The sequence below is a fragment of the Urocitellus parryii genome, chromosome 1 (assembly GCF_045843805.1).
Source record: "Urocitellus parryii isolate mUroPar1 chromosome 1, mUroPar1.hap1, whole genome shotgun sequence".
In the NCBI taxonomy this organism is placed as follows: domain Eukaryota; kingdom Metazoa; phylum Chordata; class Mammalia; order Rodentia; family Sciuridae; genus Urocitellus; species Urocitellus parryii.
In genome coordinates this window covers 191,616,948-191,635,462 of record NC_135531.1, presented here as the reverse complement: position 1 = coordinate 191,635,462, position 18,515 = coordinate 191,616,948, and the positions used below count along the sequence as shown (strand labels likewise).

Here is an 18,515-nt window from a genome sequence, read left to right as displayed (position 1 = left end):
ATGGTATGTCTTAATTATTTACAAATACTGGAAAGATGATTAACCATATCATTTCAAACTGGTTAGCTATGTAATAGTTAAGGGACAAACTGAAAATCTATTAAATCCTGCCAATTTTCTTACCCTCCAGTTTCGAATCCTCTTCAACCTACTAGGTGTTTTCTCCAATATTTGTAGAAACTCATGTGTTAGCTCTAAAAATAAAATTTAAATAAAAAACTTAGAAGGTGTCTTTAGGATTTAAATTACTTTCAAGTGGGCAATATTAAAAAAGAGATCCTAAGAGTTAATCTCTTTCATTGTTAAACTCCTCTTCAACCTTCAACAGAAGTTGATACAATTCTGAACTGGTATTTTCAAAGCTGACTAAGCAGAGTTGTTGTTGTTCTTCTTTTAAAAAGAATATCCCCCACCCTCTGTGGCCACTATTACTTGCTTTAGAATCTCTGTAAAATTCTATAGTGTGTATATATATATATATATATATTGTCCCTCCCCACAAAAAACTTCATTAGGCAAGAAATATAGTAATATTTGTTGAAGGCAAGATTCATCAATAGATCTTTCATCAATGAATTCTTTTAAATTAGTGGGCAAAAGTTTTGAAGGAAAGGATATTTATATAATCTCAATGTATGTTCTCCAAGGTGTTTTATTAATTATAAAGAGAAAAATAGTAATTTGACAGTGGAGAAACTCAAGCATTACCACCTTAAGTGCTTATCCCTAGTGAGATAAAGCATACTTCTGCAGTTTTCTTGCCAAAACCAAATAATTTCCATCTAATTATGAAAAAATACTGGACAAACCCCAACTAGGAAATGCTCTGTAAAACAACTAACCATTATTCTTCAAAGTGTCAAAGTCATGAAAGAAAGATTAAAGAACTGTTACAGACTGGCAGACTTAAAGCAACACGTCAACTAAATGGAACATGGGATCTGGGAAAACCTGGAAATAATCTGTGGTTTAGTTAAGAGTATTATACTAATGTTAATTTTCTGTTTTTGATGATATTGTTACATAAGATAACACCACCAGAGATGCTGGGTGAAGGGTGTACAGAAAATTCTATACATTCTTTCATAATTTAAGTTTTAAATCTTTTTCAAAGTGTTGAAAAGGTAAAAATAAACAAATGGATAAATTCCCCCACTTATACTTTCTAGCAACCAACACTATTTATAAATAAATAGTGTTAATAAATAGTGATAATTAGCAAATTATCCTGGCCATAATTTTATCCATTTTCTTAAATTTAGGGTGAGAGTGAGATGACCCACTTTCCAAAGTGTTGTGATTATAATAAATTATCACTTCATACACTAAAATAGCATCATTAATAGTGGCCACTCTCAAAACAAATAGATGAATTTCACTGCCAAGTGAAACACAATAGTGGGAGGGAACCTCTGTCAGGAGACTACAGATTCACTTATTTTTCAGTACAAATAGCATGTTTTTGTGTAAACTATTCTAAGCAAACATTAAGATTGACAATGAAAACACAACACAGAATGTCTCAAAAAAAAGCAGAATATACAAAAATTTTGCATTAGCATGATGACTATCCAAAACTAGCCTACGACTAACATGCTAATAAGCACCACATGAATCAAAGTATCTAATAACTTTTCAAGATGTAACCTTCTTGACCATTTTATAACTGTTCTGTTATTTTCATGAGTTTCTGATCAAGTATGGATAAAAAAGCCTGGACTTTCACTTCTTTGTTCAAAGCCAACCCAACCAACCAACCACTTTTCTGCATGACACTAGAAAATTCAAAATACTTTTGGGTCCAATATTAATGAAAAATTGTTTTTTGACTTAGCTTCTTTAACAACTTTGTTGTCAAACATTAAATACACACAATATTTCCCAGTCCAACACCTGGTACCCAGCAGACAAAAAACATAAGCTTTGTTTTTCATGTGTATCCTACTCCATTAATTTTTGGGGGGAGGGTACTGGGGATTGAACCCTAGGGGTGCTTAACCACTGAGCCATTTTTTAAAAAAATATTTATTCTTAAATTTTAGATGGATACAATATCTTTATTTTACATTTATGTGGTGCTGAAGATAGAATCCCCCAGTGCCTCGTGTATGCTAGGTGAGCACTACCACTGAGCCACAATCCCAGCCCCCATTTTTTGTATTTTATTTAGAGACAGGGTCTCAATGAGTTGCTTAGGGCCTCGCTAAGTTGCTGAGGCTGGCTTTGAACTCTCGATCCTTTTGCCTCAGCCTCCGAGCCACTGGGATTACAGGTGTATCCACTGAGCCTGGCTCTATTAAATTTTATAACAAAGGAACAAAGAATCTGTTACATAATCTGTTAACATAAGTAACTGGTTACAGTCACAAAAAACACTGTACAATGCTTAAAAATAGAGGCCTTTGTTTTTCAAAGCTAATACAAAAATATATTAAGGACCCTGGATATTGTGGCACACACCTATAATCCCAGTGACCAAGGAGGCTGAGGTAGGAGGATCACAAGTTAAAAGCCAGCCCTCAGCAACTTAGTGAGACTGTCTCAAAATAAAAAAAAAAGTCTGGGGATGTGGTTCAGTGGTTAAGTGCCCTTGGGGTTCAATCCCAGGTAACAAAAAATGTAAGGGTTCAGAGAGTAGCTCAATAGTACTGAATGATTTGCCTAGCATTCTAAAGGCCCTGAATTCAATCCCTTGAACTCCATATAAGGGTCTATTAATCTGAAAATATATACAAACACCCCAAAAACCTTACAGTTAGGCAAAGTCTAAATCAATGTTGTTTCTGGAACACTGTCACTAAATTAATTATTTTAATAAAAAATAAGAATATTTAAGTACTTAAGACTTTATGAGTGAAAAAAGAAAAAAGAAAATAGCTGCTACATGATATGCTAAAAATCTTATTGTGTTAAATTTCCTAGATCCCTATTCAATCACTCTCCAAATCAATATGAATGTGAACTTTTCCAGAATTGAAGTGGAAGAACATTTAGGTGGCTCCTATTGTTTTAAAAAAAAAAAAAAAAGTAACAACTTACCTGTGACCTACAAGCAGGATAGAAGACAGATTACTTACTTGTGAGCTTTATTTCCACAATATGTATATAAACCATTTTTATAAAAATTATGCCTATTTAATCTATTGACTGGTAAGGCAGGGATATAGGTAACCTTATTTTTAAGCTACAGAACAGATGAAAACATTATTAAAAACCCTTATTGTTTTTTTTTCTTTTTTTCAATTTTTAAAAATCTGTTTTAATTAGTTATACATGACAGTAGAATGCATTTATGCACTTTGATATATCATACACAAATGAGATATAATTTCTCATTTTTCTGAATGTACATGTTACAGAATCATATTGGTCAGTCACATATATACATAGAGTAACAATGTCTGTTTCATTCTACTATCTTTCCTATCCCACATCCCCTCTTATCCCCTCCCATCACTGCCCTTTACCTAATCTAAGGTAACGTTATTCTTCTCTAGTGAATGTTACTTCAACACACTGAAGATTTTCTTTCCTCTGTATAAACTTAAAACCTCTAACAATTTAAGAAAAACAGCATAATCAGGGGTTAGTAAGCATTAAGATATATACTCTGGAAAAAAAAATTTTCAAGAAGGAAAAAAAGGGGGGTGGGGGGAAAAAGGAACCTAACAAAGCCAAATCTTATAATAGGAATATGGCCGGTAAACCAAATATGGCCTTACTGTCTGTTTTGTAAAGTGTTTTACTGAACCACAGTCCCACATGTTCATTTATGAACTGTTTACAGCTGTTTCTGAGCTACAACAGTTGAGTTGTATAGCTGTAATACAGACTTTATAGCCCATGCTATCTAAAATAACTACTCAGGTCTCTAATTTTATGTAACAGATATCCCCAACAGTAACAAAAATGATCTTGTTTTCTCATTAGCCTATTTTGAAGAGAGCTGAGAAAAGTCCCCAAAAGAGTAAGTTAGAAATCTGACATATCATTTTTTTCATCTTTAAAGTTATTTAAAATTATCATCTATTTCTTTTCTGAAATCTGCAATATCTGGTTAAAAATGTCCTAACCCTAATTCCAGGTCTGTAATTTATAGAACTCACTTAACCAGTACTTAAGACTCTTCACTTTTTTCTTAAAATATTTTTTTTAGTTGTCAATAGACTTTTATTTTATTTATTTATATGCGGTGCTGAGAATCAAATCCAGTGCTTGTACGTGCTAGGCAAGCGCTCTACCACTGAGCCACAACCTCAGCCCACTACTCCTCACTTTTGACTACAAATGTCCAATGGGTAACTAAAAGGATTAAAAAGTTGGCACTTTTGCCTACATTTTGTATCTGTCACCTATATTCTGTATCACCTTAAATTTTAAGAATAACAGATCTGGATTTATAAACATCTTGTGATGACTCAAAACTAACCCCAAGGGAACAGCAATTTTCTGATCCTGCCTGAGCAATCCTAAGATAAAGATGGACCAGACAATGCCTGATCAAGACAAGCTGCTTTGGCAGCTGTGTAAATCCTGCAGCTATGAAAACTTCCAACTCCTGCTCTCAATTCCCTTTCTATAAAATCTCAGTCATTTTCAGACCCTTGTAAAGGGCTGAGACTCCTGGTCTCACTTTGCCTTTTTCAAAAGGGTCATACTAAATTAAAGTTCCTTTCCTGTTTTTCACCATTACTTTTTTCCCTTTGGGTTTTCCAGTTGGTGACTAGACCTAGTTTTTTGGACCTCAGAGGCAAGCTTCTTATAGCCTAGGACTCTGATAACACTCATATCCCCAATTTTTCCTTGTCTATTCATGTTTAATAATTCAAGACCACAATGGCACTATAGAGCAAGGAATGTTATCCTGAAAAATCCCTCTAGCTTATCGATTAACATCTTATACAATTATCTCACACCCAGCTTTGAGTGTACACCCTTTTTTGGGTGGTACTGGGGATTGAACTCCAAGCCACACAAGTTAATTAAGAACAATATATAGGGATCTATAAACCCACTTTTACACCAAGTCCCAGTTTACACACTGAAACAAGATTAGTGTACCTTAGATATTCTTGTCCTATCAAACCCATAGCATTTAAAATCATATTTCTTAAAAAAGTCTGAAATAGCTTTCCATGCTCATTGGTGGTTAATATACATCATATTTTCCCATTAGGCTAATGAATCCTTATTTTCATCCTGTTCACTTGATGATGTAATTATATCTTTAAATTCCATTATCCAATTACTAAAATGGATTTCTAAAGTACTTAACATCTGAAACAGAAATATTAATAAATGAAATGATATTTGGGATTAGCATCAGGATAACTGTGGTATGTGTGTTGAATTGCCCAGAATCAATCAATGTTCAATAAATGTGGGTAGTGCGTAATATAGAAATTTACTATTTTAAAAATCTACACAGAAATACAATTTTTCCACAATAAAAAGGTGAAAAAAATATTTTCAATATAAAAAATATTTTTTTCTTTACTTACCATCTAGTAATTCTAGAGTAACTGTAGGATCCACATATTCCCACCAATGCTTTCCATCTGTTGACACAGGAATCTCCCAATTGGACCATTTGCAAGCCAAATGAATGCATACACATGCTATCACTGTTGGTTTGTACTGAAGACAGAAGGTCGTAAGATGTAGACTGTTGTAGAGCAGGTTTGAAAATGCAGAGCCATAGAAATTTAAATATGTAAAACAAAGAAAAACATTTACCAGTAAGATTAAAGCAAAAATAACCGTATGGAGGTTTTCTTCTGTAAATCTAGAGTATATAACCATATTTTATGAAATTAAAAGCTAATATATCAATAAAAATTCTAATATAAAAACCTATAGATTATGAAATGCTTTCATCCTCACTCCCCATAGCATATTAATATTTTATCAATGCTAATAATTTTTTTGAAATGTTTTTGTATCTAAATTCAAAGTATTTTTAAAAAGAAGAGGAAGATAGTATATTTGCAATAATCACTAGGCACAAATAACATTTTAAACTTTTGTGGCATTTTTCGTTCTTTTGTAATGTCATGGCAAAAAATGTAAAGAAAAAAGACGACTATTTGTAAAAGACAGATGAAGTAATTTCAATGTCACATTATAATCAAGGATTGTTATCATTTGATGTGGCTTAAAAGACATAATTGTCTAATAAAGAGAATTTAACACTTATTTTGTAAATCTGTGCTCTTTTCAGCAAAGCCCCAAAGAGAACTTACCTTTTGCCAAACAATTTAATGGCTCAATGTTTAATACTACAAAAATACTACCTCTCTCCTCCTACTATATATCAAAACTTGGGCATGACAAATGCCTTTCTGACCAAAGTTTTAAATTTAAGTCTACTTTTCCCTCAGATTTCCTAATAACAAAAGTCAAATCCCAATAACATATATCTTAGAAAATTTTAAGTAAAACTTATCAGTGTCACAAGAAATTAAGAATCACCACAGAGCTGACTTGGTACCTTTTTCCCCAACAGCCCACCAAGAAGACAAATCTATATCTTTAATATCAATCTAGAACAGAATTATACATTACTCTTCCAGTTCAGTTTCAGAATTTATGAAATGTTTACTATTAGCCACAACCACTATTTTTTACTTTATATAAACTAAAAAGGAAGCAACTTTTTAAAAAAGTAGAAATTCTATTTATGTAAATCCAGGCACTGATAAGAATTGACTAGTTCTAATTTACTATTTGTGAGTATTATCTGGAAAAAAGAAACCTAAGTTATATAAATTTTATTTATTTATGTATTAAAAAAACTTTAACAATTATTTTAAAATTAAGAGTGGATCAATGTGAAATTTTTAAAAAAATTGTCATTTAACTATAATTGTAAACTAGAAATAGCTTTATACTTACCAAGTTGCTCGAATTTCTACGTTAAGTTTAGCTCTTTGTAATCTTTAGCTGCTATTCAGGCTACCAATTTTAGACTTATGCACTCACAAATCGAGAATATGTCATCAGAAAGCACCACTACACTTCACATTGTGCATTTAACCCCTCTGTGCCCAAAGTCCCTTGTACAATACACCGCAAAGCAAACAGGAAGGTACCACCACAGTAGATGGTCCAGTCTCCTGTTGCAACAAGGGTAAGAGACACATTGAGGGGGCCCTGCATTAAAGGAAGCTATAGTGTGCTACAACAGTGCAACAAAGAGGGTCAGGATAACAACCTGTTGGTAGCCATGAAATAGGATGTCTGTGCCAAATCCTTGCTTGCTGTAAGAAAAGAAAAAAAGAAAAGACAATACTATCAGCTTTAACATGCTACCATCAAAAAGCTCTCAACACAACAAAACTTCAAAGATTTGTACACAAAAAGTAAATTTTACTTACTACTTACAAATATCACAAGAGCGCCATCATTTTCTATACTACTGAAAATCTTCAACAACATTCACTCAAATGTTTCTTGCTATCCCCCAAAGATCTGAGAAACAAGCCGATTTGCTTTTAGCTAGCCAGTTACAAGGGCTAAACTTGTTACTAAGTTAAGCATCTAGTCAGCTAAAAGTTGAAATAAAGCATTCTCCTGGATTTAAAAAAAAAAAAAAGAAGAAGAAGAAGAAGAAAAGATTTTTGAAGTCTAATACAAAATACAAAGAGTTGCCTGCCAGACTTAATCTTCAGTCATCACATTTAAGTTGGCCTTAATACTTCCATCAAAACAAAACAGAACAAAACAAGTCCCCACCCCCCAAACTCAAGAGCATAAACTGCTCAGTTTTTTATCATGCTAGTAAGCATCAACAAAATAAACAACCTAGAAACATCATAAGGATGTAGATACAGGAAGCGCCACTGTATTTTTTTAAATTATAAAATGCAATTAGAGGTAACACTTAGAAAAGATCTGAGAACTCTGGGAGGAATCAGGATGCTTTACACTGGTTCCCAACAGAAAAACAATTTTTAACTAGCTTTTTAAGACACTGAAAACAGTTTACCCACCCCTTCTGCCTGGTATTCTTCACAGCAGGAAGGCCCTTGGTACAGTTTCCCTATTTTCCCCAATTACATTCATAATCACTGCTTATCTAGGATCAGTTCACCTGAACTCCACCCCTCTCTAACAGGCCTCAAATTCCTCCCCCCCTCCTATTTTTTATTCATGGCACCTGTAATCCCTGCTGCCCCATGTGGATCATCAACATAAGGGTTTTACAAAAGGGATTTGGGTTTGGCAGAGTTGTGCTAAGGAAGAGTGTCAAAGCATCAGATGTCTTGGAGGCAGTGTGACTTAAGTATGTCATTCTTTCCTGGTGGGGAGGGAAGGAGAAATCACAGAAGTGAAAGGTCCCTGTAAAATGACAATAGCCAATTTTGTAGCAAAGTAGTATAATATCAACTCTCTCATCTCCAGCAGGGAGAAAAAGGAGTTTACAGAATAAAATTTATCTACCCCTCCCCGCAAAAGAATCAAAACATACAGAAAAGGAAAAATAATTTTGAACTGCCATAGCAGTTTTCACCTAGAAATGTATGTAAATTAAATAATCTATAAACAGTCACTATGCAACAAAGAAGAATGAAGGGGAAATGTTCTTGTTAGCTGAAAGTTGTAAGAGTGAAGAAAGACACCAAACGTGGAAAAACATTTTTTTTTTTTTTAAGTGGAGCAAGACTAGGTTAGTCAGACAAAATGAAGCTGAACATATATGGATGGTTTGTACTCAAATTTAGGGATGACACATTTTAAACATTAACAAGAAAAATGAGATTTAAATGTTTTGTTTTAGGTGTTATAACAAATTTGTAGTTTTTGAGAAAATTTAAAACCCAGTTTTATTTTCTGAGTTACTATTATACATAAGTAATTTTTTAAAACTTACCATAATATATTCCTTTAATATCTTTAAGCTAGCTTCATTAGGCTCTTAGAGCAGGTTTTATGGTTCTCTATCATTCTCATAAAGCTTAAGTTTTCAAGAAAACAAAACTAAGCTTTTTTTTCCCCTTAATTCAACATCAACAACTAGTTATCTATCTATACTACAATTAGTACAGAGTTTTCTGTACTGGGGATGAAAATATACTATAAAATGTATTTGTATAATTATGAAGAATAGGAACCTAATTATATTCTAGTTTACAAAGTGATATAGTAATAACATATGCTATTAGGTTAAAAAAATATGAGACTTTTATACGTCTACTTCCATAAGGACATAATCAGGTTACAGGCATGTTTTTCTTTTTAATGCATCCATTAACATAATGAAATGTTATCTAGGCATAAAACAAATTCAATTTAGAATGAATACAATGTAAGACTATTTAGGTAAACTCTAAAAACAAGGCCATCAAAAAAATCTGACCCATCCTACTTAGAATAAGCCTAAAAAATAAAAAAGGCTGTGGGTCAAAGAATGAAATAGCAAAGCTTCTTTTTCAAAAAAAAGAAGAGGAAAAAGCACACTAAAGGTCCCAGCTGGTTGCTGTGAGTATATAACACTTCAAATAGGAAACAGGAAAGAAGAGGCACCACAACATGCAACCGTGTAAAAAAGTATTTCTAAGACTACAGGAACGTATATATATAGGATTTATTAATAGGAGTAGAAAAATGTTATACCACATGCTTTACTCAGAGTAAAGCAAATACTATAAAAACTTCATATTCCCATTTATAAAAGGTCTAACAAGCATATCACAAACTGTATTTACACATCATGCTTCATAATGATTTCCCCATTATACACAAAGAAAAAAACACTTTTAGAAATGCTAAAAAAACTTCAACAAATGGACTAAATCAATTTTGTTTAAATAAATATGGGCAAAACCCTTCCAAAAATGACAAATAATAAATCTGCTAACAAAGACAGATTTTATCAGCAAGACTTGAGATTGGTCTCAGAATTCTTAAACTTTTTATCACTTTTCAAGAAGTCAATGAAAATTTGAAATAAATCAGACATTAATACTACTTTTTGCACCCATGTACTAATAGTATACATCTCAAATATTAACGGAAATGGCACTGGCAGAACCCAAAGGGGGAGAGAATTACTACTAATATTTGGAAGTTCTCCAATTTTTTTAGCGAACTGAAATTTATTTAAGCTTAAAGGAAGCTAACACACTATGTAGAACCATGAAAGTAAATAAATAGGTAGATGTAGAATGTTAAAAAATAATGCTTCAAAATGACTTTTACCCCATTTTAATAAAACACAGCAGAAGGCTAAAAGAACAAATTAGCATACAAACCAATTATAGATGATAAAAAGCATTAATACTTATCGATCACTTACCTCTTACTAACTGGGTACATTTCACCACATCTGTGTGTGGGTGTTCAATGGTGATCTCAAAACCTGAAATGATAAGCACTTTTTTTCCCAACCACTTATACCACTACCAATACTTGCCTGAGAAATGTCATTCATTACAACTACAAATGTATAATACATTCGTCCATGTTAAAAAAAATCCAAACACTTAGAGTTTCTTATCACTGACATGCTCATTACAACTCCAAAAATGAGAAGTACTTAATTTCTTCTCAAATACAATGTCTCAAGACAGTTATTTCAGAATCAAGGATAATTATATTCAAAATTTTAAGTTATAATTAATTTGGGTTTACTATCAAGTTCGAAACAAAATCATGGCAAATGACAATGACTAAGATGGTAATTTAAGCAGGGAATTTAACAAAATATTGTCTTTGGGCGCCAGGTTCAGTGGCACATGCCTATAATCCCAGAGACTGTGCGGGTAAGGCAGGAGGATCAAGTTTTTGACTAGTCTCAGCAATTTAGCAAGACCTTATCAAAATAAAAAATAAAAGGCTGGCAATATGGCTCAGTGGTTAAGCGCCCCTGGATTCAATCCCCAGTACCAAAGTACTATCTTTCTTAATATTCCAAATATTTGTTTCAAAAGATGTGAAAAAAACATTTCTCATAAATGTCAATGTTGGGCAACAGTGGTAGAAAAGAACTTTTAAATGATACAGTCCTTAGTTTCTACTGTGGTACAGTGAAGGGTTTCAACCAGTTCACTTATAACTACACTAATAATCAAAATCACACAGCAAGCAAACTACGTAAGTCTCATAATTCTTGAAATCACAATTTAAAGAATTAAAACTAAAGATAAAATGTTGAAAGCTTCCAATGTTCAATCCTTATGTAGGGTAGCGTTTTTACTTTTATAAAAAGGGTAGGTCACATTTAGTATATTTAAAACTCTTTAAGTGAATAAAAGTATAACAAATGGACAATCTTAATTATTTTAAAGTTGTTTTAGGTTTTTATTTATGTATCTACTATAAAGTATGCATAATAATACTTTACTCCTTTAAAATAATGCTATTCATTCTGTATACTTAAGAATTTGTCACTGGGGCTGGGACTAGGGCTCAGCAGTAGAGTGCTCGCCTAGCATGTGTGAGGCGCTGGGCTCGACCCTCAGCACCACATAAAAATAAATAAAACAAAGGTATTGTGTCCAACTACAACTAAAAAAATATTGAAAGAAAGAATGTAAAAAAAAAAAAGAATGTCATAAGGAATACATGTTACACAATGACTTTAAAAATTTTTTTTATGGTGCTGGGGATATAACACATGTTTTGTGCATGCTGGGTGAATGCTCTACCACTGGGCTACACATTTAGACCCTATACAATGCCATTGTACATTAAAGTAACTTTACAGTAGTCTACAATACTTTTTAATTTTAAATTTTATTACAAGTATTTATAATTACCCATAAGTTTATGTAAATTTATATAACAACATGATAAAAAGCCATTATATCTGCAGGGAACAACACTTGTATCTTTTGATAAAAAATGAGTTACATGCATCTCAAACAAGTTCATTTTATAATAAAGAGACTGCTACAAGTAGCTATAACTTGTATTTCTATTCAACGGCTGGGAATAAAGTAATAAATAAAACGAAAAATGACAAATTTGTAATGTAACACACGTTCATAGAATGAAGGTGTAACAGAAAGGAGCTTTGCCCGTGTTTATAAAGAAAGTCAGATGACTAGAGATTTAAACTTAGATCCCTATTAAGTCCATAATTACCCTACCACATGCTGCTAAGTTCTTCCATAAGGAATTCATGATTTTTTTTTTGGGGGGGGGGGTGACTTTTAAAAATTTTTTTTAATGTTTTAATTAGTTATACATGACAGTAGAATGCACTTATATACTTTGATATATCATATATAGATGGAATATAATTTCTCGTTTTTCTGAGTGTACATATTGTAGAATCACACTGGTTATACAGTCACATACATACATACAGTAATTCTACTATCTTTCTTATCCTCATATCCCCTGCCTTCCTGTCAATTTTAAATAAGTCACAACCTTTTTAGGACTCAATTTTATTTAGTCCTAAATAGTCTGCTGTGAAGTTAAAAAAAAAAAACTAGAGTAAATAAACCTTAAACAAAGATTTAACTTTTTAAAAAGGATGATCACTTAATTACTATATCACATTAAAAATGATGTGATATAGTCATTACATACTGACTATGAGCACTGGGAGAGTTAGGATTGCCATGTATATTTGTATACATCACCATTATATGCAACAATCCTAGAGGACTCTCCAGGGCAAATCCACAGTGAAGCATTTTGCTTCACCTATCTGAAAACCCAAGAAATCATTATAGTTGCCTATGTTTACCATTCAATTAAATTATGTCAAATGAAATTAAATTTTAGAAAAATAGTTTCTTTACTATTAGGCAATACTTTTGTGTGGTACTAGGGACTGACCCTAGGGCCTTGTGCATGCCAGGCAAGCACTCCACTCCTAAGCTATACCTCTAGTACTTTGAACACTTCTGAGATAGGGTCTTGCTACATTGCCCAGGCTGGCCTTAAATTTGCAATCCTCTTTCTTGCCTTACACTCCTGTCCTGGGACTATAGGTCTCTCCCGTAGCTGGGAAGACAGGTGTGTGCCACCACACCAAGCTGGGCAATACTACTATATTTTAAAATAACTTTCTTCAATAAAATTATTCTAGGAATCTTTAATTTAAAATATTGCACTGAAGAACACAAAATAATTGACATTAATACATACCTAGTGTTTGTAGCATTATGGTTTCAAGTAAAACCAGTTCTTGAGTCTGCTGAAGGTAAGCCTGGCAGATAAAAATAATATTAAAATACTTAAGATTAAACAACACTACTAAACTACTTAATACTTTACATCTCATGAGAATTATAGATCAATTACAAAAGAACTAATGGAGTTTGCAATGTGGGAAAAATAAACTGAGAATAATGGAGAACACTCATTTTTTTTTTTTGTGACAAGCCTAAACTGAATCACTTTCCAGTTTACAAAGTGTACAAAGAAAAAACAAAAAGAAACAGAAAAATCCTTAATGATAATACAGGTTAACTGAGAAAAGATCTATACAGTGCATATAGTTAAAACTTTTACCGAGGCATTTCTGCCTCAAGACACATTTACAACAGAAGCACCAAGCTAAATAATAACATCAAACTCAAACCAGCATTTAAAGAAATGTTAGCACTCTTTAGGAAAGACAATCAAAACAAAACCTCAACTCTTTAGATTAAAAGAAGAGTTCAGATATAAAATATGAAAACAATGTATCATACACCCCTGAAGACATAAATGTCAGAGAACCTTCTCCCTAAACTTCAAGAAAGTATTCTCCATTGTAATACTATAAGAACTTTCTGCCACATTATTCTTAGATCATGACAACTAACCTGGGTGATAAAGAAGTACACTTAATTTTATTTATGCTCCATTCTCAAAGGTCATTTGAGTTAATTTTTAAAACATGGTTTTCTAGTATTTGAGCAATACTATCAAGCATTCATTAGAAATAATTCTGAGTTTGTACTATCTTTGAATAATCAAAAATTCCTTACTATTTATTTAGTAGGTACATTTTTCCATTAAATCGAACATTTATTATAAAGTTTATTATTAATAAAATCAGATATACTTCTATCAGAGCTTTATCTGGACTTGAAACTTGACCTAAATTAAACAAAATTAATGTAATTCTTTAGTCATTTGGTGAGGAAAGGTTTCTTATTAAATAACTCATATATAATAAAAATAGTTAGAAAAAGGCCTACAATTCTAGCTCCCACTTTATTAGAAGAAACAGCTCTCTCTCTCTCTCTCTTTTTGGTACTAGGGAATTGAACTCAGGGGCATTCAACCACTGAGCAACATCCCCAGGCCTCTTTAAAATATTCTGAGACTGGGTCTCGCCAAGTTGCTGAAGATGGCTTTGAATTTATGATCTTCCTGCCTCAGTTTCCCAAGCTGCTGGGATTACAGGCATATGCTATCACACCTGGCAGGAACAACTCTTTAAAAAAAAGACTAATTACTATTCTAGAGGTAAATCAGAGTTTTTCTATTTCTTCATCTGCTAATAACATAAAAGAGTTCTTTATCTTCTGGTCAAGGACATCTACAAATATTACTTATCCTCTTACATAATTCACAGGTTTGCTTTGAGGACAGACAACATGTGAAACACTTGAAAGTAACTTTGAATCAAAGCTTTATATAATTCAGAATGACATTCAAATTCAGGAACATATCTGAAATGTTTCTGTCAGATGTGTTCCTGGTATTATGTTTCTCAGTGGTAATAAAAATAAGCAACATTTGGTATTCCACACTAACTCTATTAAGCCTAAAATATAAAAAAGTTTCAAACTTCTAAAGAAAAACTCTCCAAGCACTTTAAAAAAAAAAACAACGTACATCACATTTTGTATCCAGCAGTGGCTCAAGAGGATGAAGACAAGCATGTGCCACTTTGATAACATGTTCAAGTTTTCGAGCTTGTTCTTCCACTTTTGCAGCCAAAAATAATGCAGTAGGTGATATTATCTGTAGAAAAGAGAAAAATTTGATGATTTAAAAACAAATCTTAGGAAATTTCTCTACTTTGTAAGGGGGAAGGTGTGCAAGGAAAGAATGCATTATTAATAGTATGAATTGTACACTGGTCTATGGAAAGATTGATGAAAAAGTTTTTTTTTTTTAATTTTTGGTGCTGAGGATTGAACCAAGTACCTTGCACATGCTACGCAGAAGCTCCACCACTGAGTTATATTCCCAGCTCCAATGTGAGAGCTTTAATCATGTTATTCATTAAACAGAACTAGCTGTCCACTGACATAATGTGTTTTACTTGGTTTTCAGACAGAAAAGCAAAAGGGATAAGAGAAAAGATTTATACTTCTGCTAAAGAGGGAAAGTTGAATATTAATTTATAAACTGTGGAAGTAAAGGAATAGCAAAATGATGACATAAATAAAAAAAAGATTAACAGCAGGTAAAATATATCTACTATACTCTCTCCTTTTTAGGCACAGAATCATCACTTTCTAGTGCTTGTTTAAATCAAGCATTGACTTATTATATGATTAAGAGCCAAACTATCTTGTTTAAAAGGCAGAACAGGTACCCTAAGAAAAAATTCTGAACTCAGCCTGGCTACCTTTATTACTTCACTACAGCTAAAGCTAAAAAAAAACAGGGTATAAGCATGTAATATATACAGATTAGAAACTTTTGTAAAAGTGGAGATCCAGAAAGTACCAATTTTCTGTTTTTATAACTACGGTCCTTGGGATATAAGCACAATAACAAAGCACTACAAAGACAATGACTAGAGAAACATAAATTTTGAAAAAAACATTTACCCAAAAAGTAAATTTAGCAATAAATCAAAAAACCAAGAAATTAGATATACTAACCCAGGAATTAGATATACTTTATGCTCAAAGTATGCTTTAAGATTACACACAAGAGAGGCTGGAGTTGTGGCTCAGTGGCAGAAAGAGCACTTGCCTAGCATATGTGAGACCCTGGGTCTTATTTTCAGCACTGCATATAAATAAATGAATAAAACAAATGTCCATGAATATCTAAAAAATAAAAATAATTTTAAAAAAGGTCACACAAGAGCCAGGCATGTGGTACATGCCTGTAAACCTGGCAAGCTGAGACAGAAGGATTCCAAGTTTGAGGCCAGCCTCAGCAACTCTGCAACACCCCATGTCCAAAAAGAAAAAAGAAAAAGAATTGGGGATGTAGCTCAGTAGAAAAGTGCCTCTGTGTTAAATCCCCAGTACCTACATAAATAAATAAAATAAGATTATACAAAAGAAATTTCTCATGGAAAAGTAGTTTCTAAATGTTAAGACTTAGGTCTCTATTTTTCAAGAGATGAAAATCTGGGTCTCACTGTATCTTTGGGGAGGAGGGGGTTCATCAATCATTATACAGAAATACTGCCAGAGGGGAGGTGGAAAAAGAGAGGCATGAATCTTATCACATGATTTGGGTAATTAAGGAAGAGATCCTTGTCTTCTGAGGGCTTTTTAAAAAACATGACATGGAATTTAATCACTGGATTTTGGATTCAAAAGGGAGTTTCTCTAGTTTTGCAGATGAGTAAATAGAATAAAAATGCTTTCAAAAAGCTCTTTTTCTGCAGCATTAATCTTTAAAACAGACCTATAATATAGTAGCACTACTGGGAGGTGACATACATTTTTAGGAAATGGGGGCTTAGTGGAAGCTTAAGTCACTGGGAGGATTATAGGACCTTTCTCTTTCTCTTTGCTTTCTGTCATAAGGTGAGCAGTCTGCTTTGACCTGATGTGTGGCCATCAAAGCAATGAGGCCATTTGATATTGGAATAGAGCCTCCAGAAATATGAACTGAAATAAACCCTTTCTCCTTATAAGTTAACTGCCACAGAGATTTCACTACAGTGACAGAAAGCTGGTTAGTAACTACTCCCAATAATCAGAAATAATGGTTTCTCAAATGGGCTTAATAATTTCAACATAGACTTTCAAATTATTTCCTCTTTTTAAAATTAAAACTTTAACATGAAAAATATTGGAAAAATTGAGAATGCTTAAAAGATTTAACAGCCTAGAAGCAGCTTAAACACAGACTGAGTTATTCACTGTGTTCCCATTATCTAGCATTGTATGACTGCAGTTCAATGTTTGCTGAATGCATGAGATGTATGAAAGGCACCAATATAAAGTATCCCAAATGCCATAATAAAAATCTAAGAGCCAATGGCCACAAAAGAAATTCAAAAAACAATAAAACGAGGAAACTCTGTTTCCCACAATCTCTCACTCATCTTATTCATATCTAAAATAATAGCAATCCAACCTTCAACATGCTAAAACTCTGTATCAAAAGCGAAGCAATAGAGGCCCAAGTCAAAAGTCAAATTAGAGTGAATTATTTAATACTTAACATTTCCTGAACTGCCAGATGATCCAGAATTTCTCTTATTTTCCAAAAAGATACTTAACAAAAGTTTCCAATGAACTTTTCTTCATAACTCCCACATAATTCCTAAACACAGCTCCATCCCCTCCATACATTTTGTGGCAGTGCTATTATAAGCCTCAATATCAACAAAACTTTCAAACTACACATTTTCCTTCAGAGATAGTCTCAAAAGAAACAAAGAATGCATACTAATGATTCTAAAGTTCTATACATAATTTTAAAATTTAAGTATCTAGGGAGCCAAGCAATGATCTTCAGGAAAGACTTCATAGAAGTCTTTCTGTTCCCTTTACATAGGGCTCAAATCTCTCATCCTCCTCCAGTGCAACACTAATACCCAATACTCTTCCAAAGTTCCTGGTGAAATCCACCAACTCCATTCACATTTCCTCCTCTACAGCCTGCAAATATTTTACTCCATCAGGGTTGTAAAAACAAAACAAAACAAACACAACACCTTTTCAGACAGACACTTAGGTGAATGAATATCCATGTGCGGCTTTAATTTTAAGGATGATCAAAGACGGTGATCAAACTAGATATTACTACTGCCTTTTGTATAGAAGGCTGACTTTGTTGTGTGACTTAAAAGAATTCCAAAAGTTTTGGGTAACAGAAATATTACTAGTTGGTCTGTGGTTTTTAAAGGTGAGCATATTTTGAAGGCAACATTGACTGGCACTTGTGAATCTGGTTTAAAGCCAAAGAATTCACACCAGCAATACTGGAGTATATATGTTTAGTTGGTTTGCACAATCAAACAATTATAAAGTTGAGATCCAGTTTACTGGGGACAGGGATCATTTTATGTCCATTTTATGTTTCGATACCTAGCTGATTTAACAGTAATAAAAATTTTGTGAACATTTAAAAAAAAAGCCGATTTTTAAAGCATTTGTCACTCTAGCAGATGTACAAATATTGCAAGGGAATGTTAAAGTTTCAAAGCAAAGACAAATTTCTACCTAAATATACACACAATTATTGAGGGGTAAAATGGAAGTGATAAAGCCAAGACTGTCTGAGTGGAATCTTGTCTCTATTATCTGACAAATCTATTCTTATTCTCTTTGTGGCTCAGTTTCTGCATGTTTAGAACAGGAGAAATAATATCCACTTATCAAGATTATAATGAGGATTAAATGAACCAACACATGCAA

At 32.9% G+C, this 18,515-nt stretch overlaps 1 protein-coding gene across 1 annotated transcript in view; it reads right to left on the bottom strand.

Annotated features, from left to right (window-relative positions):
• Ccnt2 (cyclin T2) overlaps positions 1-18,515 on the bottom strand; it is a 36,340-nt gene that overhangs the window by 4,282 nt on the left and 13,543 nt on the right. Inside the window, 6 exon segments of the mRNA XM_026388369.2 lie at positions 124-194; positions 5,502-5,665; positions 7,214-7,259; positions 10,298-10,360; positions 13,105-13,165; positions 14,788-14,916. Of these exon segments, the coding sequence (XP_026244154.2) occupies positions 124-194; positions 5,502-5,665; positions 7,214-7,259; positions 10,298-10,360; positions 13,105-13,165; positions 14,788-14,916 (534 nt within the window).